This window comes from Phyllobates terribilis, unplaced genomic scaffold (genome assembly GCF_046119375.1).
Source record: "Phyllobates terribilis strain yellow unplaced genomic scaffold, ASM4611937v1 Scaffold_8__6_contigs__length_399053987, whole genome shotgun sequence".
NCBI classification, from domain to species: Eukaryota; Metazoa; Chordata; class Amphibia; order Anura; family Dendrobatidae; genus Phyllobates; species Phyllobates terribilis.
The window spans coordinates 145,603,177-145,628,003 of record NW_027362768.1 but is presented as its reverse complement, the minus strand read 5'-3'; the positions used below and the strand labels follow the sequence as shown (position 1 = coordinate 145,628,003).

General features: G+C 42.9%; 2 protein-coding genes across 3 annotated transcripts in view; both read left to right on the top strand.

The window, feature by feature from the left end:
* SCP2 (sterol carrier protein 2) overlaps nt 1-19,152 on the top strand; it is a 50,995-nt gene extending 31,843 nt beyond the window's left edge. Inside the window, exons 12-16 of the mRNA XM_073643461.1 lie at nt 12,149-12,305; nt 13,934-14,024; nt 15,416-15,545; nt 15,907-15,986; nt 18,616-19,152. Coding sequence (XP_073499562.1) covers nt 12,149-12,305; nt 13,934-14,024; nt 15,416-15,545; nt 15,907-15,986; nt 18,616-18,711 — 554 coding nt within the window. The 3' untranslated portion in view covers nt 18,712-19,152. The remainder of the gene's footprint in view (nt 1-12,148; nt 12,306-13,933; nt 14,025-15,415; nt 15,546-15,906; nt 15,987-18,615) is intronic.
* A 2,777-nt stretch (nt 19,153-21,929) lies between these two features.
* Nucleotides 21,930-24,827, top strand: part of PODN (podocan) — a 50,857-nt gene continuing 47,959 nt past the window's right edge. Inside the window, exon 1 of one of the 2 annotated variants that reach the window (XM_073643458.1) lies at nt 21,930-22,160. The gene's annotated coding sequence lies outside the window, so the exon portion shown is untranslated. The remainder of the gene's footprint in view (nt 22,161-24,827) is intronic. The other variant, XM_073643460.1, reaches the window with a different exon arrangement.

Genomic DNA, 24,827 nt, shown 5'->3' with positions numbered 1-24,827 from the left:
GTACCCAATTTATTATATATTTTAGGAGTCTCGCTGCGTGCCCACGTTGCGTATTACAAGCGTATATGCTGCGGAATTTCCGCAGCGTAAACGCTTGTAAAACGCATGTATATCCGCACCCCAAGGTCACCAATGGCATTCCGCAATGTCAATGCCCATGCTGCGGATTTTTCCGCAGCGTATGTGCTGCTGTCAAAAATCCGCAGCATGTTCATTAATTTTGCATTTCCGCATGCGGATGGTACCCAAGTCTGGAGGAGAGGAGACTCTCATCCAGACCTGGGTACCAAAGAACCTGTAAAAAAAAGAATAAAATAAAGTTTATACTTATCTTCTGATGTCTTCCCGGTGTTTTCCCGCCGTCGCGAGGTGTGTGAAGGACCTGCCACGTCATTGAGTCATGTGACCCATCACATGACTCAATGATGTCACCGAAGGTCCTGCACACAACAGCGTGAGCCGCTCAAGACTCCGGACGGGGCAGAGAATGCATCGGTAGGTGAGTATAAACTTTATTTTTTTTATTTTTTACCATTCTGATTCTTTTTTTTTTTTAACTATTACTTGGTCACACTATATATGCCGGTTGCATGGATTTATATAGTGTGAACAAGTTGTCAAGCACTTTTCCAAGTGATGCTTGAATCACTTGGAGAAGTGCTTGATAACCCGCATGCGGAAATGCATGCAAAGACGCTGCAAAGACGCCTCACATACGCTTCTACCTGGCGGGAAAACCGCATGTAAAATCCGCGTGCGATTTTCCCGCCAGGGAGAAGCGTAAAAAATATGCTTCATTTCCGCAACGTGGGCACATAGCCTCTGAGTCGGTCGATTTTATACCGACTCCACAGCCCTGATTGTAAGGCTCATTTCGAGTTTGTCAAAAGACATGTGAGAGACTCTCCAGATGTATGGAGGAAGGTGCTGTGGTCAGATGAGGACAAAATTAAAGATTTTGGCCACTTTTTGTCTGGCGCAAAACCAACGCAGCTCATCACCCCAAAAACACCATCCCCGCAGTGAAATGTGGTGATGTCAGCATCATGCTGTGAGGATGTTTTTCGCCAGTAGGGACAGGGAACATTGGCATGATTCGAGGGGAAGATGGATGCCACAAAATACAGGGATATTCTTGAGCAAATCCTGTTTCAGTCTGTCATTGAATTGAGACTGGGACGGAGGTTCACCTTCCAACAAGACAATGACCCTAAGCATACTGCTAAAGAAACACTCGAGTGTTTTAAGGGGAAACGTGTAAATGTTTTGAAGTGGCCTAGTCAAAGCCCAGACTTTAATCCAATGGAGAATCTGTGGTGCGACTTGAAGATTGCTGTTCACCAGAGGAAATCCGCTAACTTGAAGGAGCAGTTTTGCCTTGATGAATGGGCAAAAATCCCAGTGGAAAGATGTGGAAAACGCATAGAGACTTATCCAAAACGACTTGCAGCTGTAATTGCCGCAAAAGGAGGCTACAAAGTACTGACTATAGGGGGGTGAATAGTTGTGGACACTGAAGTTTTCAGTTATTTTGTCCTATTTGTTGTTTTGCTTTGCAAAAAAACGAAAACCAAATGTTCACAGTTGTCAGCATGTTCTTTATGATACAAACCCTCAAAAAATAGCCCACAAGCAATGAATATCTAGTGATCAGCAGAAAGCCGCTGCTACATTATTGACTCTTCTCGGCAGACTCCCCTTGGATGGGCGCTGTGTGTGACCACGGCCTCAGCACACTTTCTCATAATACTAATTACAATCCCATCCAATAGATATTTTCCCAATCCGCACTGCTTGTTCTGTATACTATCTAATATTCTATCCTGCCCAATATGATGGTGTGACCGATCGTACTAACATTACGTGATTTCATTACTTTACGTTGACCACGGTCATTGTCAGCTTCTCGCCTTTTTGTTGCTTTAGATATGATCTATCCTTGTGAAAAAGCTCTGAAATCTGCAAATCTGAATTTTTTTTGATATTGTGTTTTTGTTTGCGGATTCACATCAAAAACACTTCTGATTAATTTCTATTGTATAAATCCACTTTACTGGGCATATGTTCAATTTTTTTATCTTTTTTTTTTTTTTCCTCCTCGTTTTCAAATATGCCTGAAGAGCAAAAAAAAAAAAATTCTTTTGATTCCTAATGGAATTCACTCCAAAGTAAGCACTGTCCAAACTCTCAAAACTGTTCAATACCTCTTCAAGAAATAAAAAAACTCCTCCAAAATGTCCCCAGGGAAGTAGCATTTCCAGAAACTATTTTCACTAGAAAACGCTTCGTTTTCAACCTCTTCAAAATGAAATTGTGTGTATGTGTGCATGGTGTGCACAAGACCTCTTTTAGTACCTGCATCATGCTTTGAAGCAGAAGATGGTCAATAAAATCACAGCCATTGTTTTCTCTGAAGAATCGTCTTTTGCGGCAGCATTGCCGCTTTGTGTGGGTATTTTGTTGGGTTTTTTGTTTGTTTTTCTGTGCTATTCCAGCCATAATATGCCTGAAAAAGATGTCTAGCAACGTATGGATTACCCACAACTTTTATAGTCACAATTGAGGTTGCAAAATTTAACGGGTCCGCTGGTGTCTGTAGACTGAGAGAGAATGCAGAGGTGGACGCATATCCCCACAGCTCTTTCGAGCTACGTTCATACATCCGTGTAAAACTGACTGTTTCCATGTCATCTGTTTTCCCTCCTTTTTTTTTTTTCTCATCCATTTTTTAAAACTGATGCAGACTGTTCAAACTTTTATTTTCTTTTTAATTGATTTATTGACTGACTGCCACACATGGATGTTTGCATCCGGTCCCAAGGCCTGTTTCACACTGGTTTGTTCATGTTGGAAAAAAAGTGGTACGAGTATCATTAGTGTTTGGTCCATGGGTCAGTTTTTACCATCAGTGGTTTTCACGTATAGATAAATTCCCAAGCTTTATCTTTTGCAATGCTAATCACTGGCAGCACGTGGACTTCACACTTGTGCCTTATGCTGTCAGTGATTTTCAGACACATAGACTTGTAGGGGTAATTTTCATCTGCTATGCTGGGGGGAAAAAACGGACACGTCTTTGTGATTTTTTTTTTTTTTTTTTTTTGCATGTACACACGGTCCTCAAAAAAGACAGACATGACAAGAGCCCAAAGCGACTATAATGGGTAAAATCATGGAGAGAACACATACATGAAAAACGAATGTCTCAATACGGCCCAACAGTGCTTTGCTTAAAACTCTGCAGAGTAAATTGAGCTGTGGCTCTTGTTGAGTTTTCAGCATGTCCATTGATGCATTGGATATTCACTGCGGATCTCCCCCTTTGATGAAATGTTTGGCGTTTTACAGATAGCACTGCAATGAAATCTACACAAAAAAAAACCCTGTTCAATTTGGTGCATGTTTCATTGCGAGTTTTCTCATGGGGATGTACACTGACATTAAGAAACTGATATTTAAGCAGATATTTCTTGCCCAACCCTGTCTTAAGATGTTGCTGCTTGGATCTGTAAGATCTGCTTGTGTGTGATGATGTAAGTGACATAATTCATTACTTTTAGATCCAACATATGACCTGGTTCTCCAGCTTTTTGCTGCAAATCTTTCCCTTGACTAATGGAGGAGGATTGGGGACCGTCCTCTTTATCCCTATTGGGGCGTTTGTGAAAGCGTCATTCTTTTGTGCAGTGATTCTTGTCCCCACACCCTTTTACCATTTATTTTGTCTAAGGACACCAGGGACAAAATTGTAGACCTGCACAAGGCTGGACTGTGGTACAATTATGTGACATGTAAACCACAGCGACTATCCACAATACACGGGATGTGTAGACCCTGCACAGTGACACTAGACATACCTAATGTAGGATAAAAGCCAAAGCAGAGGTGGAAGAAATCAGGGACTGGTTCAGCACTTATCTGCCTGTTTATATGACATTCTGGAATTTGTGCCCTGTTATCTCCACGCTTGATAGTGACAAAGACTTTACACCGCGCGTATGAACTTCACCCTTATGTAACCGGGTCACCTCTGACATACATCAGATACACAGATGTGAGGACTTTTTGCCAAAGATAAAAAAAAAAAAAAAAAAACCTGGAATAGACTGGCACCGGAAAACTGCCAGCGATCTACCGGACCTGAAATTAAGATCGATAGATTAGAAGTCTTCAGTATTTCTGGTCCTATATACAGCGAGAGGCCGTCGCTCCACATTTGACTTTCTCATTTGGCCGGTTTTACACATCCAACTTTCACTGTCCATAAATGGTCCACAATGTCCGAGCTGGCAAGGGTCTCTTGACCTGAACATCGACAGTCTTGTGGGAATATAGGAGGCTCTTGAGTCCAGGTCAAGAGACCCATAGCCAGTCCAACCATCATGGTCTGTACTCGGATCGTGAATATAGGCCAAAGTTTGACTGAGGCTAAGTGCCCACGATGCAGAAATGCTGCATATTTTTTCCTCTTCTCCCTGGCGGGAAAAACGCAGCCGGATTTTACATGCGTTTTTCCCGCCAGGTAGAAGCGTTTGTCAAGCATCTTGGCATGCATTTCTGCATGCGGGTAATCAAGCGCTTTTCCAAGCGATTTTAGCATCACTTGGAAAAGTGCTTGACAACTTGTTCACACTATATAAATCCATGCAACCGGCATGGATTTATAGTAGTGTGACCAAGTTAGTTAAAAATAAAAGAATAAGAATGGTAAAAAATAAAGCTTATACTCACTTTCCGATGGCCTCCCGGTGTTTTCTCTGCTGCGTCTGGTCTCTTGCACTGCTCGCGGTGGTGTGAAGGACCTGCAGTGACGTCATTCAGTCATGTGTCAGGTCACTTGACTCAATGACGTCATGGCAGGATCTTCACAACACCGCGACCCATAGAGCAGACCAGATGGAGCGGAGAAAACACCGGGAGGACATCGGAAGGTAAGTATAATCTTTTATTTTTTATTTTAAATTATTTTTTAACAGGTTCTATGGTACCAGGGTCAGCAGGAGAGTCTCATCTTCTCCAAACCCGGGTACCATCCACACATCGAAACATATAATATCCGTGTGTGCAAATGTACTGACACGGATATTATGCGTTTCAATGCAAGTCAATGGCGGCGATTACGCTGTGTGTCCGCATAATTAATGGACATGCTGCGTATTTTTCCGCAATGATAATCCGCAGCGGAAATTTCCGCAGCATGTGTGGATTATCATTGGGGACCATGTGGCACATATTACTAAGCATTTTCCAAGCGTTTATGCTGCGGAATTTACGCAGCGTAAACGCTTCGTAAACGCTTGGTAATCCGTCCCCCATGGTCCCCAATGACAAGCCGCAATGTCAATGCCCATGCTGCGGATTTTTCCGCAGCGTTTATGCTGCGCTCAAAAATCCACAGCATGTCCATTAATTTTGCGGACACGCAGCGTAATCGCCACCATTGACTTGCATTGGACCACGTGACATCCGCATCACTGCATCAGCACAAGCGGATATCACACGGTTCAATGTGCGGATGGTACCCAGGTCTGGAGAAGAGGAGACTCTCATCCAGACCCGGGTACCATAGAAACTGTAAAAAAAAAGAATTTAAAATAAAAAAAAAAAAGATTATACTCACCTTCCGATGTCCTCCCGGTGTTTTCTCCCCTCTGTCTGGTCTGCTGTATGGGTCGCAGTGTTGTGAAGGACCTGCCATGACGTCATTGAGTCATGTGACCTGTCACATGACTCAATGACTTCACCGCAGGTCCTTCACACCACCGCGAGCAGTGCAAGAGACCGGACGCGGTGGAGAAAACACCGGGAGGACATTGGAAGGTAAGTATAATCTTTTTTTTTTTTTTAATAAACTTGGTCACACTACTATAAATCCATGCCGGTTGCATGGATTTATATAGTGTGAGCAAGTTGTCAAGCACTTTCCCAAGTGATGCTAAAATCGCTTGGAAAAGCGCTTGATAACCCGCATGCAAAAACGCTTGACAAACGCTTCGACCTGGCGGGAAAAACCCATATATAAAAACCGCATGCGTTATTTCCTGCCAGGGAGAAGCGGAAAAAATATGCAGCATTTCTGCATCGTGGGCACATAGCCTTATTGATACAGACCATAGCTTCTCACTTCTCTTAGAGTCATCAGGAGTGGGTCCAAATACCAGAAGAGGTGCAGATCTTTCCATAAGGGAGTGTCCAAAAGGTGTAATATACAAATATATATATATACTGCTCAAAAAAATAAAGGGAACACTTAAACAACTGAATATAACTCCAAGTAAATCAAACTTCTGTGAAATTAAACTGTCCACTTAGGAAGCAACACTGATTGACAATCAATTTCACATGCTGTTGTGCAACTGGAATAGACAATAGATGGAAATTATTGGCAATTATCAAGACACCCTCAATAAAGGAGTGGTTCTGCAGGTGGGGACCACAGACCACATCTCAGTACCAATGCTTTCTGGCTGATGTTTTGGTCACTTTTGAATGTTGGTTGTGCTTTCACACTTAGCATGGTAGCATGAGGCGGACTCTACAACCCACAGAAGTTGCTCAGGTAGTGCAGCTCATCCAGGATGGCACATCAATGCGAGCTGTGGCAAGAAGGTTTGCTGTGTCTGTCAGCGTAGTGTCCAGAGGCTGGAGGCGCTACCAGGAGACAAGCCAGTACACCAGGAGACGTGGAGGGGGCCGTAGGAGGGCAACAACCCAGCAGCAGGACCGCTACCTCCGCCTTTGTGCTAGGAGGAACAGGAGGAGCACTGCCAGAGCCCTGCAAAATGACCTCCAGCAGGCCACAAATGTGCATGTGTCTGCACAAATGGTTAAAGACCGACTCCGTGAGAGTGGTATGAGGGCCCGACGTCCACAGATGGGGGTTGTGCTCACAGCCCAACACCGTACAGGATGCTTGGCATTTGCCACAGAACACCAAGATTGGCAAAGTCGCCACTGGCGCCCTGTGCTCTTCACAGCTGAAAGCAGGTTCACACTGAGCACATGTGACAGACGTGACAGAGTCTGGAGACGTCGTGGAGAGCGATCTGCTGCCTGCAACATCCTTCAGCATGACCGGTTTGGCAGTGGGTCAGTAATGGTGTGGGGTGGCATTTCTTTGGAGGGCCGCACAGCCCTCCATGTGCTCGCCAGAGGTAGCCTGACTGCCATTAGGTACCGAGATGAGATCCTCAGACCCCTTGTGAGACCATATGCTGGTGCGGTTGGCCCTGGGTTCCTCCTAATGCAGGACAATGCCAGACCTCATGTGGCTGGAGTGTGTCAGCAGTTCCAGACCTGAATCCAATTGAGCACATCTGGGACATCATGTCTCGCTCCATCCACCAACTTGCACCATAATATAATATATAATAAATTTGAAATGGGTGAGTCTAAAAGAAATATCGAAAATTGGTGCAGGCTACGATTACTTTGACACGGTCTAGGTCCACGTGAAAAAAGATAATCTGACCTGCCCTATTCAATAACATTGGTCCAGGTGCCATTGGATAGCGCATGTCCATATAATACTCCTCTGAATGTCCCCTTAGGCCAGGGATGTCAAACTCAAATACACAGTTGGACAAAGTCGCAGGCCAACTGTGAGATTTATTAAATAAAATGTCTACAATTAAGGTTTTTCCTTCTCAAATATAACAGTGAACTTTTTCATTTGGAAAAAAACTTAAGGGGTCGTCCCACGAACAAAGAACATTTTAATTAATAGATCTTAGAATAAAATATTGGAATAATATGTTATGTAAGAGCAGAAAAAGCATATGGCCCAATGGCCTAATTTAAATATGTAAAAACAATGAATAAAAAAAAACTTTAATAATACAGATAATAAACTAAGATGCAAACAAAAGTGTCCCCAAACACAGTATGACACCTGCACACTGAATTACTCCAAAGTACCCTCCACACACAGTATAATGTGCCCATATAGTGCTCCATACTGTATAATGTGCTCACATAGTCCTGCATACTGTATAATGGCCCCACATAGTCCTCCATACAGAATAATGGCCCCACCTAGTCCTCCATGCAGAATGGGCCCCACCTAGTCCTCCATACAGAATTATGGGCCCCAAATAGTCCTCCATACAGTATAATGGGCCCCACATAGTCCTCCATACAGTATAATGGGCCCCAGATAGTCCTCTATACAGTATAATGGGCCCCACATAGTCCTCCATACAGAATAATGGGCCCCACATAGTCCTCCATACAGAATAATGGGCCCCACATAGTCTTCCATACAGTATAATGGCCCCACATAGTCCTCCATATAGTATAATGGCCCCATATAGTCCTCCATACAGTATAATGGCCCCACATAGTCCTCCATACGGTATAATGGGCCCCACATCAGTTTTTATGAGGAGGCAAGTTCTGGACTGGACCAAGGAAATGCTGTGGATGTTGTGTTTATGGACTTTTCAAAAGCTTTTCATACGGTTCCACACAAAAGGTTGATACATAAAATGAGAACAATGGGGATAGGGGAAAATATATGTATGTGGGTTAAGAATTGGCTCAGTGATAGGAAACAAAGGGTGTTTATTAATGGAAAACACTCAGACTGGGTCTCAGTTAACAGTGGGGTACCACAGGGGTCAGTATTGGGCCCCCTTCTTTTTAACATATTTATTAATGACCTTGTAAGGGGCATACAGAGTAATATTTCAATATTTGCAGATGACACTAAACTCTGCAGGGTAATCAATACAGAGGAGGACAATTTTATATTACAGGAGGATCTATGTAAACTAGAAGCTTGGGCTGATAAATGGCAAATGAGCTTTAATGGGGATAAATGTAAGGTAATGCACTTGGGCAGAGGAAATAAAATGTATAATTATATGCTTAATTGTAAAACACTGGGCAAATCTGTAACTGAAAAAGACCTGGGTGTATTTGTGGACGACAAGCTCATGTTTAGTGGCCAGTGTCAGGCAGCTGCTGCAAAGGCAAATAAAATAATGGGATGCATTAAAAGAGGCATAGATGCTCATGAGGAGAACATAATTTTACCTCTATACAAGTCATTAGTGCGACCACACTTAGAATACTGTGTACAGTTCGGGTCTCCGGTGTATAAGAAAGACATAGCTGAACTAGAGAGGGTGCAGAGAAGAGCAACCAAGGTTATTAGAGGACTGGGGGGTCTGCAATGCCAAGACAGGTTATTACACTTGGGGTTATTTACTGTGGAAAAAAGAAGGCTTAGGGGTGATCTTATTACTATGTACAAGTATATGAGGGGACAGTACAAAGACCTTTCTACTGATCTTTTTACTCTGAGACGGGGACAAGGGGGCATCTTCTACGTCTGGAGGAAAGAAGGTTTAATCATAATCACGACGGGGATTCTTTACTGTAAGAGCAGTGAGACTATGGAACTCTCTGCCGCATGATGTTGTAATGAGTGATTCACTATTAAAATTTAAGAAGGGCATGGATGCCTTTCTTGAAAAGTATAATATTACAGGTTATAAATACTAGATTCCTTGATAGGGCGTTGATCCAGGGAACTAGTCTGATTGTCGTATGGAGTCGGGAAGGAATTTTTTTCCCCAATGTGGAGCTTAGTGTTTGCCACATGTTTTTTTTGCCTTCCTCTGGATCAACATGTTAGGCTATGGGTTGAACTAGATGGACTTAGTCTTCCTTCAACCTTAAAAACTATGTTACTATGTTACATAGTCCTCCATACAGTATAATGGGCCCCACATAGTGCTCCATACAGAATAATGGCCCCACATAGTCCTCCATACAGAATAATGGACCCCACATTGTCCTCCATACAGTATAATGGGCCCCACATAGTCCTCCATACAGTGTAATGGGCCGCACATAGTCAACCATACAGAATAATGGACCCCACATAGTCCTCCATACAGAATAATGGACCCCACATAGTCCTCCATACAGTATAATGGGCCCCACATAGTCTTCCATGCAGAATAATGGACCCCACATAGTCATCCATACAGAATAATGGACCCCACATAGTCCTCCATACAGAATAATGGACCCCACATAGTCCTCCATACAGAATAATGGACCCCACATAGTCCTCCATACAGTATAATGGGCCGCACATAGTCGCCCATACAGTATAATGGCCCCACATAGTTCTCCATGCAGTATAATTGCCCCCACATAGTCCTCCATACAGAATAATGGGCCCCACATAATCCTCCATACAGTATAATGGGCCCTACATAGTCCTCCATACAGAATAATGGGCCCCACATAGTCCTCCATACAGTATAATGGACCCCACATAGTCCTCCATACAGTATAATGGGCCCCACATAGTCCTCTATACAGTATAATGGGTCCCACATAGTCCTCTATACAGTATAATGGGCCCCACATAGTCCTCCATACAGAATAATGGGCCCCACATAGTCCTCCATACAGTATAATGGACCCCACATAGTCCTCCATACAGAATAATGGGCCCCACATAGTCCTCCATACAGTATAATGGGCCCCACATAGTCCTCCATACAGAATAATGGACCCCACATAATCCTCCTTACAGTATAATGGGCCCCACATAGTCCTCCATACAGAATAATGGGCCCCACATAGTCCTCCATACAGTATAATGGGCCCCACATAGTCCTCCATACAGTATAATGGGTCCCACATAGTCCTCCATACAGAATAATGGGCCCCACATAGTCCTCCATACAGAATAATGGGCCCCACATAGTCCTCCATACAGTATAATGGACCCCACATAGTCCTCCATACAGAATAATGGGCACCACATAGTCCTCCATACAGAATAATGGGCCCCACATAGTCCTCCATACAGTATAATGGGCCCCACATAGTCCTCCATACAGTATAATGGGCCCCACATAGTCCTACATACAGAATAATGGGCCCCACATAGTCCTCCATACAGAATAATGGGCCCCACATAGTCCTCCATACAGAATAATGGGCCCCACATAGTCCTCCATACAGAATAATGGGCCCCACATAGTCCTCCATACAGAATAATGGGCCCCACATAGTCCTCCATACAGAATAATGGGCCCCACATAGTCCTCCATACAGTATAATGGGCCCCACATAGTCCTCCATACAGTATAATGGGCCCCACATAGTCCTCCATACAGAATAATGAGCCCCACATAGTCCTCCATACAGAATAATGAGCCCCACATAGTCCTCCATACAGTATAATGAGCCCCACATAGTCCTCCATACAGTATAATGGGCCCCACATAGTCCTCCATACAGAATAATGAGCCCCACATAGTCCTCCATACAGAATAATGGGCCCCACATAGTCCTCCATACAGTATAATGGGCCCCACATAGTCCTCCATACAGTATAATGGGCCCCACATAGTCCTCCATACAGAATAATGAGCCCCACATAGTCCTCCATACAGAATAATGGGCCCCACATAGTCCTCCATACAGTATAATGGGCCCCACATAGTCCTCCATACAGTATAATGGGCCCCACATAGTCCTCCATACAGAATAATGGGCCCCACATAGTCCTCCATACAGTATAATGGCCCCACATAGTCCTCCATACAGTATAATGGGCCCCGCATAGTCCTCCATACTGTATAATGGGCCCCGCATAGTCCTCCATACTGTATAATGGCTCCCACATAGTCCTCCATACAGAATAATGGGCCCCACATAGTCCTCCATACAGAATAATGGGCCCCACATAGTCCTCTATGCAGAACTTTCTGCAGCGGATACGTTTCAATCTGATGGCCAGTTACCGCACAAATGTTTCATAATCATTTGGCAGAGCTTCAGCCCTGGTTGCCGCCATCGCTCTGCCGCCTGGCTGTATCCTTATATATATTTAAAAAAGAAAAATTGTAAAATCAACATCTGCAGCGCTGGCAGAAACCAGTAAATTCGCCAAAACTGCAGGCATGGAAGAACAATCACTGCAGTTAATTATTTCACATGGATTGTGTGGTGGGGAAAGGTTTATGCAATAAGTCACTCCAGTGAGCCAAAATTAGAGCCTGAGTTGCTGTACTGGGCAGTGAGGAGTTAAGTGGCTGAGTTGCAGTTCTGCATCTCAGCAGGTAGAGTGCGCACTAGAGCCGGAAGCTGAGCTCCTCTACCTCTTGTGTATCCACAGGCCTGGCTCAGTGTGCAGAGCTCTGCTGGCAGCTCAGACATCAGGCGGGGAAGAGACAGGTACCAGGAGCCAAACTCGCCCTGCAGCACAATATTGGACTTGGGGGAGCTGTTGTGGTTACGTTGTACAAGATGGGATTTCCAGATGCAGCAGCGAGGTGAGTAATCTTGCAATACAGGTGGGTGGGTGTGTGTGTGTGTGTGTGTGTGTGTGTGTGTGTGTGTGTGTGTGTGTGTGTGTGTGTGTGTGTGTGTGTGTGTGTGTGTGTTTGTGTGTGTTTGCAATAATGTAACTATTGTTATTTAATATTGTGAATTCTTATATAATCTCTGCAGTAATGTATCTCTTATGTTATATTCTGCTTTCTTGTGTACCCTCAGCTGTATACTGAATATATACATTATTGCAATGTGTCTTCTGTGCAGATCGCTCCCTATACAATGTCTGTAAGGTCAATGATCCCGGCAGGGAGGGGAGATCTGAGACTACATATGAATGGCAGACAATAACCTGGAGAAAGTGTTGCATTCTGGGAAGTGGCTTTCTCGTGTCATCTGATATAGGAGATGTATAGTAGTAACATGACCATGAACTAACATTGATCTTCATATCATGCGCTATTCTTCTATCTACCGATCCCATACATAAACTGCAGGACGGTTAACTATTAGTTTACCTTCTCTTCATTTTCAATACCATTGAATGCTATTGTTCTCCGTTATCAGATGTTTCAGCTCCCTGCAGTATTCTTTAATGGGTTTGCAATAAATATATATGCACGTGCACTAGGCCGGTTTCTCCATAGAAAGTGTCATGACAGGTTGCATTTTCACCAATCATCTGTTAATTTTTTATTTTTTTTTTTTTTTGGAGATCAGCAGGTCTTGAAGAAAAAATGGCAATAGAGAGTAATTATTTTTTTTTAAAGTCGCTAAAGAAGTTTTGAAAAAGTGAGCACGGTGTAAAGAAAACAAAAATGAATATACAAAAATTTTAATAATGCACGTTTACCATTTTATTCTACTTGGATTTTTCCTGTATTTGAGAACATTAAATGGTAAATTAATTCAAAACTATAACTCGTACCACAAAAAAAAAACAAGCCCTTGTATGACTGTCGACAAAAAGTTATGGCTCCTAGAATACTGGGAGGGAAAAAAAAATAAAAGGTCAAAAAAATGAAAAATTGGCCGAGATGGGAAGAGGTTACTGGCTGCAGAGGTGACATCACAACTATAGTGCACGTGACTGCTGCGGCTAATCACTGGCTTCAGCAGTCTTGTGCCATCTACAATCACCATCACTGCTAAGCTCAGTGATTGTCTGCAGAGGTCATGTGCACTGTAGTCACCACTGCAGCATGTTAACAAAGACCAGGGTTGGCTGCAAGTATAGAGAGGCATCACTGGACCTGTGGAGGGTGAGAAAATCAGATTTTAATTTAGCCCACCACCATGTCCATGCACACTCAGTTTGGCCGAGCAGGCATATGTTCTGAATGGGGAGAGGTAAGTGGGATTTACCCTGTGACAAAAGGACTGCGAGTTGTAATCCAGCATGTCCGATCCTTTTCTCATGGAGGAGAGTTACCTGTAAAATCTGCTCCACCAATAAACTGCGGCAATTCATAGTAAAAAAAAAAAAGTTAAAAGCGTCTGTAGTTTTGCCACACTTGTACTGGAAGATAAGTAAAAAAAAAAGGAATTTCCTGTTATAAATGTGGATCTAAGCTGTGAACTATTGTGATATAGTCCTGCCTATAAATAATACCGCCTGTCTCTTCAGTTCTTCCCGTATTCAACTAAATCCAACCAGCGCCGAGGACGGATTTAAAGCCCAGTTTGTGTTTAAAGAAATTGAAAAGAAATTGGCAGAGGTCAGTGACTTACTGTTTTTGTTTTTTTTACATAACCATCTTTCAAGAATGACAAACTTTCCTAACTTTTTCGATGGTTCCCTACTTATGTCTAAGTAAATTCTTAATGCAAGGCTGCCCCTCTTCCCTATCCAGCCACAGCTGTAATTTGTGAAGTACTCACCCGACGCCGTCTTCTGCTGTTCCAGCGCCACTTCGGTGCTGCTCCGCCATCTTGTGACTGCAATTCCTGACTGACCGCTGCTAACTGTCACTAATGCTCAATGTAAGTCTATGTGATTCTCCTTCTGGCTCTCATAGACTTGCATTGAGTCGTGACTTACGGCAAACACTGGAGCAATCCAGCAGGTCACAGCTAACCAGACGACCGGAGCGGCACTGAGACAGAAGAAGACTGCAGCTGATAATTATATTACTAGGGGCAACTTACATTAGTGATACCACTTTATATATATATATATAATCTCTCTATCACATGCATACATACACACACATTCCTGTATATATAGTGGTGCTTTAAAAAAGACATGTAATTTTTCTCCTGAATCCGGCGATGTTTTTCATTTGTCCCTGTTCCTCTCCATTCCTGAGATATGGCCCCTTTTCTGTATGTAGTTTTATTTTCCAAAGGGGCATGGTCATCAAGAATGCGCCCACTTGGCTAAAATGATTTCTATACAGGAGAAAAGGGGCCATATCTTAGGAGCGGTGAGGAGCAGGAAAAACCATGCTGGATTCGGAACAGCGGCATTTTTGCCAGGTAAAAAAATAGAGATTACTAAGAAGTGACAGGTCATCTTCAAGGATATCGGGGCAAATGAAAACCCATGTTCCTCAACAGCGCCACCACAGGTGAAATAAAGTAGTGCAGGGTTCTTGCTGAACTATATGGATTTGCTGTATACTTGGTCTGTGTTCTGTAAAATCGATGAGGATTAATTCTTCTGACTCCTTTCTTAATTACGTCAGATATGACGGTCTGAATAGCTCTACATGGGTGCCGACCATTACAGACAGCCACAGATGTGAACAGCTCTTTAAGCTCTTAGGTCACATTTCTTGGTCAGAGGTGAATAGACGGTGCAAATTTCACAACCGAAGCTGCAGAAAAACATTCCTGCCGATCAGATCAAAGATCATTTTTCTAATCGGTGAAGCCGCCCTCTGATAAGAGCGGGTCCAGTGACCTGGAATAATTCCATGAATTATACTTTATGGAGGCATACTCGTGTATTGCAGGGGAAATGTGAAATTACATGGTAGAATGAAGAAGATCTGCAAGACTAAACGATAAAAAGCAACCAAATATTTCCAATTTTTCACTTTTTTGGGGGGATTGTAGCTGAGTTACTCCATGATTTATATGCCACTTGTTACTCTTCATCTTGCAGGAAGGGGAGCAGTTTGTTAAGAAGATTGGAGGTGTCTTTGCCTTTAAGGTGAAGGATGGACCTAATGGAAAAGAAGCAACTTGGGTGGTTGATGTGAAGAATGGCAAAGGATCTGTGTCCTACGACTCGGGTAAGGACCCCCACAGTATGGACCTATCACATGGTACCCTCAAAGAAATATTGTTTTCACGGATTGCAAATAAATATATAAAGGAAAGTCCTATTCCATCAGATGCTGCGCTACAAAAAATATTTGCCCCTCGCCACATTACAGTACAGAAGATACCCATGGGTCTATAGTATAGAACCATAGTTGGTGCATGTGGATGGGGGCCCTAGGTGTCCAAAAAAAAGTTTTTGAAAAGTTGCCTGTAAATATATTTAGAAATTTTTTTTTTTTTAAATTACACCTTTTTTTTTTTTTTTCAGCACTTCCCACATCACAAAGAAATGACTTTTTCTTTTACTTTTTTTGTGTGTATGTGTTGCAGATAAGAAAGCCGACTGTACAATCACAATGGCAGACTCTGATCTGTTAGCTCTGATGACCGGCAAGATCAATCCACAGACAGTAAGTACGATAACTGCAAATTTAGAAATCTGAGTCCTTACCCCTTCTTAAAATGGAGTGATCTAGTCACTGGCTTGTATTGCAGATTAGTGCAGAATGTAAGTTGCCTGCTGCAGAATGCAGGCTGCCGTTTATAACCGCGTGTGCTGTACGTATGGCGCTGTGCACCTCGTATCAGTTCATATATTAACTAGTCGACCGAGAATTAAAGGGGGAAATTCATCACTTTATGAAATCTGTTTTTACTTCTGGTCACGTTGGATAAGTTTGTCGTAAATAATGACAAGTGTAGCGCGATGTTTGAAAAACTTTGTCTCTTCTTTGTGCGAGGGAGAACTGTTACATACACTTTTTATGCCACATCCAATGGGAATGAGTTTGTGACATGTTGTATCACATTTTTAAAGTTTTTCATAAATGTATTTTTTACTCACTTTTATATTAGCGCCATTAATTCCACCGCGCTTTACAGACAAAATCACTGTCCCCATTGGGGTTCACAATCTACATTCCCTATCAGGATGTCTTTGGAATGTGGGAGGAAACTGGAGAACCCGGAGGAAACCCACACAAACACAGGGAGAACATACAAACTCCTTGCAGATGTTGTCCTTGGTGGGATTTGGGCCCTGAATCCCAGCACTGCAAAGCTACAATGCTAACCACTGAGCCACCATACAGTGCTAACCACTGAGCCATAATATGGCTAAATCTATGAATATACTGGGTTTCTGCCTCTTCTGACGAGCTAAAAAAAATTAAATAAATAAAGGCTTTTAAAATTATTTAAAAATGACACATTACTTTTATAAATGTAAGCCCAGATTACCTTCACCCTAAGCTTAGATGATAACGGGGGAGACCATTTGCAGAAGAAATAGGTCTCCAACGTAATCCATAATATCGATCATAAAGACTAAGGCTTCATTATATTACACTATTATCTGGATGAGTGTTTCTAGGAGCAGTCGTTTCCTTCTAATCAGGCAGTGTAAACAAGCTGCCAATCACCTGACAAGCGAGTAAAAACACTTTTCGGGTGAAATGACTTTTCTGATTGCTTATTCTTGGCAGCACATGTTTTTTTGTAAACAGATGTGCTGCCGAGAACTGTCTGTGTGCACTGAACAAGCTATTCCTTATTATTTCTGTGTGCATCGAAAATGGGATCAGCCTGTCTAAAAAAAATAAATAAAAAAAAGACTATCAAATGACTGCCGGCAAATATCAAGACGATTGGTGGTTTTTTTCAGCCGCAGATTGTGTAATGTAAACCCACCCTTATAGTGGCACAACTAGTCTGTAGGTGGCACAGATGGGGCTTGGTGATGAGAGCCGGGGAATGATGTCCAAGTTTGTCGGGTTCAACCGAACTTTAGTGCAAAAGTTCGGTCCAGGTACCGGAACTGGACCCGAACTTGGACAAAATCTCTGTCTCTCGTCGGCTCGTCTGCTCGAGCTCTCGGCGACTCGTCTGCTCGAGCTCTCGGCGGCTCGTCTGCTCGAGCTCTCGGCGGCTCGTCTGCTCGAGCTCTCGGCGGCTCGTCTGCTCGAGCTCTCGGCGGCTCGTCTGCTCGAGCTCTCGGCGGCTCGTCTGCTCGAGCTCTCGTCTGCTCGAGCTCTCGTCGGCTCGAGCTCTCGTCGGCTCGTCTGCTCGAGCTCTCGTCGGCTCGTCTGCTCGAGCTCTCGTCGGCTCGTCTGCTCGAGCTCTCGTCGGCTCGTCTGCTCGAGCTCTCGTCGGCTCGTCTGCTCGAGCTCTCGTCGGCTCGTCTGCTCGAGCTCTCGTCGGCTCGTCTGCTCGAGCTCTCGTCGGCTCGTCTGCTCGAGCTCTCGTCTGCTCGAGCTCTCGTCTGCTCGAGCTCTCGTCTGCTCGAGCTCTCGTCTGCTCGAGCTCTCGTCGGCTCGTCTGCTCGAGCTCTCGTCGGCTCCAGCTCTCGTTGGCTCGTCTGCTCGAGCCCTGGTCGGCTCGTCTGCTCGAGCCCTCGTCGGCTCGTCTGCTCGAGCCCTCGTCGGCTCGTCTGCTCGAGCTCTCGTCGGCTCGTCTGCTCAAGCTCTCGTCTGCTCGAGCTCTCGTCGGCTCGTCTGCTCGAGCTCTCGTCGGCTCGTCTGCTCGAGCTCTCGTCGGCTCGTCTGCTCGAGCTCTCGTCGGCTCGAGCTCTCGTCGGCTCGAGCTCTCGTCGGCTCGTCTGCTCGAGCTCTCGTCGGCTCGTCTGCTCGAGCTCTCGTAGGCTCCAGCTCTCGTTGGCTCGTCTGCTCGAGCCCTGGTTGGCTCGTCTGCTCGAGCTCTCGATATACATTGTGCATACGATTTTTGGGCTTGAGTTGCACCATGTACAGCAGTTCGGTTCGGGTACCAGAACTGTACCCGAACTTGGACCAGATCTCTCTGTCTCTTGTTTGCTCGTCTATGTGTCTCTCGTTCTCTCAATCTCTCGTTTGCTCATCTCTCGATATACATTGTGCATATGATTTTCGGGCTTTAGTTGCACCATGCAGCAGTTTGGGAACTTACTATGGATCTGATGCAGCCGTCACAGGTGCCAGTTTTCCACAGATGTTCTCTTTTTAAACTCTTGGTGACACATTGCAATTTGCATTGACCTCTACTAATTTGATTTGTGCCTCTCAGGCTTTCTTCCAGGGCAAGCTGAAAATCACTGGAAACATGGGCCTGGCCATGAAGTTGCAGAATCTGCAGCTGCAGCCGGTGAAAGCCAAGCTGTGAAGGGATCATGTGTCCGATCAACGACGAATCTCAACAGTGCAGCAGATGCCAACCCTGTGGTGCCCAGATGCCATCTGTTGGCTTTTAAAGGACCATGCACGACTGCTGTCTCTTTTCTTCCTACCCAAGAATAAAAGAATAATATCCCCTTAATTTCTATGCAGGCATTGTACGGCATGTATATATTTGTATGAATGTGACCCTGTGAAATCCTGGGACATGTCGGAGACTTTGCTTCTAACAAGTGACGTAATCTGATGGCTTCTCAGCACTAACAGATTGAAATAACTTCTGGCGCAGATTTATAGCGCAGCAGTGATTGAACTAATCCCTGTGATCTTAGGACCTCAGCCGAGTCCCTGCTGCCTGGTATCTATAGAAGATTCTCTAACTTGTTATTAGTAATAATAACCTTTAATAAAACGACCACTAATTTCACAATTTTTTGGTTTTGCATTTTACATTTAAAAAAAAAAATTCTGTTCTCTCCAACACAACGTGAAATCTGCCATGTGCCGCTAACTGCAAATACAGTACTGGTCGCCTCTTGGGTGGCACAGGGGTCGTTTGGAAACCTCAAGCACGCAAACCCAACTGTACTTCATGTGCCTGATTCATTCTTGCATTTGCACTCTTTTTTTCTTGTTAGTGGTATTTATTTGCGCATATTTTAATCAATATTAAATAATAATATATATTATTATTAATAATATTATTTTTTTTGAAGAATTTGTCAGATGGGAAAAATAAACAAAATACCACAAGACAAAAAAAAAAAAATTACCTAAAAAAACCACTGGATCGGGCTCTAAATCAATTGAGAATGCACACAGTGATGTCATAGTATGGGAAGAATTGCCATTATTGTGGTCCTCGCCTGTCTGTGACATCATTGAGCATTAGTATGGCGAGAAAAAAATAGTTTTGGTGATGTCACAGCAGACCTATGAAGACCACAGTGATGTCGTAGGTTCATAATAACAGGATGATGGTGAAAGTAATGCCATAAAACAAGAAACTCCCGACCTAGTGATGTCACCGGGCCGGGATGATGCACACAGTCATGTCATTAAAGAAGAAAATTTACCGTCTGGTACGAGGTGGTTCTCAGGGCTCCCAGCCAGTGGCCACAGATTAGTGACCTACCCTGGGGTCCTGCTGAATATTTGTACTGCCCATACTCATTATATGGATACTGTGTAGTTCATACATTATTTGCACAAAGTGTTGATCAGGCATGCAGTAACGAAGGCTCTCCTGCAGATGGCGCTGTTAGAGCAGCAGTAACTTGGCGGATGTCCTATGTTCCTCGGTCGGGATCTGTTCTTGTTTTTGGCCAGAAATCTGCACATGAAGCACAAACCAGAAATGCCGCCATGTATATAGCATCGTCTGGATAGATGTGGATGCTGCGTCCTGAAGACATTGCTATAAGGGTGAAATGAAGGAAAGTGAAGTGAACCATCCCTCGCAGAGCGCTGACCATAACCCTCCTGCCAGGACGATCACGTGCTGCCATTTCCGCACACATCAATATTAATGGATTTTTTTCCCATTTGTAGTCAGGACACATAAAACACTTGGACCATTGAAAAAAGCTTATTGAACAGTTTATTTTGAGCCTTAGTACAGATGTAAATTCTGGAAAAAACTCCTATAACCCCTTTATGGCCATGCTTTATTTTTATTTATTTTTATTTTTTTTACTCTTTTTATTTATTTTTTTTCTTCTTGGTAATCATTTTTTGTTGTTGTTTTTATCCTGCCCCCATAATCATATGAATGAACGCTTTTTTTTTTCGCATGACAAGTTTTAGTTTTGATTGACACCATTAATTTTATCATATGTGGAAAATGAGGGACGAAAATTCCATGGTAAAAATAAAAAAAAATATGCTGACGTTTCTATTGATATAATTTGGGGTACATATAATATTTAGATTTTTTTTTCTTTTCTTTTTAAGGTGTTTATAAAACTCATTTTATATTTCAATTTCCTTACACCGGTACTGAATGTGTGCTGTACTATGAGATCACATGTTAAGGAAAGGGTTATTTTGATTATGAGGTACTGAAAACCCAGCTTCATATACCCTACTATGAAATTCGGGGGTAATAGAGCCCCAATTCTGGATCCTTATCTTTTGGCTTGAGACGAAAGCAGAAGGGTGTTTCTCGCTCGGGAGGACCTGCCCTGTCAGTCTATTTGTTTGAATAGGCATTGTGTAATACTTCATTTTCCCTGTGGGTGGCGCTGCAGGGAAAATGAACACTTACTGTCAGGTTTTCCTATAAATCACAGCTGATCATTGGAGGACATATTGCGATCAGCCTATTCTTATCACACTCTTCCAATAAATAGGGATTGTCCAATGCGGAGTACCTCTTTAAAAGGACCTGTCAATAATGTCCAGTTTCTGCTCTGATTGTATTCCTGCTTATCCCCTAAGTGTTCCACTTTTTTTTTTTTTTAATCTGCCTTAGGGTTCCAGAAATAAGGGTCTTTTTATGTAGCGCTAGTCTTTTCTGAGGGGGTGTGGCTCATAGGATCCTCAGGGGCGTGTCTTTTGACAGCTGCATAATTACCCTGTGAGCCACGCCCACTTAGTAAACCCCATACAAATTAGCACTTAATAAAAGGCCCATATCTCTGGAACCGTATGGCGGATTTAAAGAAAAACAAAAACGAAATACTCAGGAGAGCAGCAGGAGTAAAATCTGGCCACTTTTGACTTGGTGACAGTTCCTCTTTAATACATCATATATAGCAGTACATCTATAGACACACATATAGTCACACTTATGATACACGTCATATACAGATCTCGTACCTTGTGCTCCTTTGTACATTCTCTTGTCACTCCGTTAGCTATTTTCTGTAAAAATGCAACAAGGAGGTGAAATGTAAACTATGAGATATTTCGAAAAAATAAGTAAAAGTTTTGAACTATCGGATCAAGCACAAAAATCCGAACATTAAATACAAAAAGTTGTGCAGTCCATTGATGAGTGACATGGTCCCTGGGACTATTGTGACCATTGTATGTATTGCTATCTTCCCGCCATACATCCTGAGACAGGTGCAGACCAGGTTCCCGTCTAGGGTATAAGGTGCATTGTTCATAGTGGTCTACAGGTGGCACAAAGACATCAGACTTGGCGTTTGGACCCTTTAAGGTCTTCCATTTATATGACAAGTTCTATGTAAACCCCAATTTCTGCAATCCCAAATCTGCAATCAGCAGGTCGGGCTTCCATGCTGGGCTTCTCCCCTCCCCTTTGGAGGCTCCTAGATATTTCCACGAAGCCCCTGACATCTGCCAGCGAAGGCTGGACATCTCCGTCCCACATCTGGGCTGGATCCTTGATACTGGGAGGCTGCAGCGACTAGAGCGATACTTGACATGGCATGAAGTGATTCTCTTCTCCTTCATCTCTGTCTCGGCAAGGTGAGGGGGGAAGGAGGAGTGGTGAGAAGACAATAGCGAGGGGTGTAGGTGATAAGGGGGGGGGAGTAAGCGAAAACTAATGCGGAAAAAAAAGTGGGGGGACTGGAAGTAGAGGAGAATTTGGAACTTTTAGAGTTTGGGATTCTTAGTAACTTATTAAGATGCAACAATGTAAATGAATGTGTCGCTGTGTTTGTGAATTGTTGCAAAACTTGTTGCAAAACTACAACTCCTGATAATCTGCGGCTGTGAACATGCTGGGATTTGTAGTTTTACAACAGCCGGAGAGCCACAAGTTGGAAACAGTGGTGACAATTCATCATCACTTTTGCGCCTTTTTTCTGGAGTAAAACTAGTAATTGTGACTTTTGTTTATTTGCACCATATTCATTATTTAATTTGTACCTTTTTTGGTGTTTTGGGGGGTTTTTTTGGAGCATTCGGCCGGGCATATGAAGATTTGTCTGATTCCCAGGCAGAAAAAAATGGACGATTTTCATCCGTGTGTCCGTTTTTTTACGTCAGTATAACATCCGTATTTGTACATCAACTGTTTACAATGTACGTCATCAAATACAGTTTCCTATGTTATAATGGCAATAAATAAATAAATCGGATGCCATACGGACTATTGGGATCGGATTTTTTTTTTGAGCACCCACAGACTTGAATAGACGAGTCTCATCCAAACAAAATACTGAAGAGAACAGTACACGCTGCTCGGTTCTCGTGAAAAAACTATCATCTGGACCTCCCTATTGAACTACATTCGTCCGATTTTAACACGTTCCTAAATTACACTCGTCTGAATGAGCCCCTTTATTTATCCAGATCTTTTACCCTAATTCGTTGTTTGTGACTTTTCAAAATATGGCAAACTTTTTGCAAAGTTTTATTCCAGTACTCTGAGGGTATGTGAACACTGAGTTTTTTGGATGAGTTTCCGAAGCAAGTTTTTAAAGCATTTAGAATTTTTTTTTAGAAGATTTTGGAGAGTTTCCACTCAGTGGCTATGTGCACACAGAGTTTTTCGATAAGTTTTTAGAGCAGAAACTGAATGGAAACTTAAAGTTTTTGAGGAGGATTTGGAGAGTTTACTCTAAGTGGAAGACTCTGTGTGCACAAAGCCAGTTTCTGTTCCAAAAACTCATGATAAAAAAAACTCAGTGTGAACAGTGTGATAGAATAGTTTGACTTTTTTATTTAAAAAAAAAAAAAAGCATCTTTAAATCTGAGCCAAAGTCATCAAACATTGTCCACCCAACTTTGATGACTTTGGAACAAAGAGTCAAAGCGAAAAAATGACTTTAAGAAACTGATATGATGATTTGAGGGGAGCAGAATAAGTGTTCTAGTAGTGATGAGTTTGTCGTGTGCTACAAGTCATCTGCATTTTCTCCTTAACTCATTGAACTGCTGTACGACCGTGCATTAACTGCGCAATCACTAAAGAGTTAAAAGACAAATCCAGCTCTGCTACTTCTGTACACGTCACTCTTGTCATTTTTTTTTTCTAACTTCATCCACAACTGGTTTATCACGAGTAACTTCTTGCTCCATTTGCCAAACAAATATGAGCGTCCCCCACTAAAAGACGTATTACCGGCAGCTGCAGATCATGTTGTGGTCCGCAGCATGTGTCGGAGTGATTAAGATCTGCGCTGTTCTCGGGAGACGGGACCATTACCAGATGCAATCAAACTGAGAGATACTAAGACTTCTGTGATGATTGGCCAAGGCTTTTTATTATGAGCCAGAAAGAATAAAAAAAATTCTGATTCCTATATTATAGACGTGTGACTTGATGACTGGAGATTGCCAGTAAGACTAGAGTCATGCGGTCACATTTGTCTTGCAGCGGCCAAATGTGCTAATCACATTTTATGTGCTTTAAACTCCTTGTTCAAAACTTGGTAAAGACATAGAATTAAATGGTAAAATTCTAACTGCCTACAGCCACCACTAGAGGGAGCGCATTGCATACTATCCACATTTCAGGACTTTTTTTTTAACTTAAATGCATGTATTTGGGGCTAAAAATGAGTCTTGCATTTGGGTTTCATTAAACATTTTGAACCGCTTGCCTTCTATAGCCTCTGTGTTGTATTGTCTATTGCAGGCTGCAGAAAGAGTTAACTGAGTGTCAGTCTGTGAGCTCATCCTGACAGTCTTATGGGGCAGTTTGTAGATCTTTTATCTGTCTTTTTCTTGGCGCCTCTTAACTGATTTATCACTACAGACAACATCAAAGCTGAATGAGCAGAGAAACAAAGTCTGTACAAGTCAACCGGTTCAAATGTTTTAATGACACTGAATTGCAAAAATAATTTTTAGCCCCAAATGCATGCATTTAAGTTAAAATAAAAGTTCCCAAATGTGAACAGCCCCTTTTTAACGCCATTTAAATCTGTAGGCTTTTAGACCAGGAGAGGCATGTTTGATATATATTAGGTTTAGGGTCACAACAAATAAAGGTACACCTTGTCGGGGCTGATGGGCTCTCATAAATTGGCCAATTTATACGCAAAGTACCTCATTTTTTATAAGTGTATTCTATATAGCAGTAATGCAGTCCAAATGTCACATATTCAATGTCTGCATACATCTTTGCACTTATAGAGTGCTGGTGCATGATTATGTTTGTAAATTATGCAGTCAGAGCAGCTT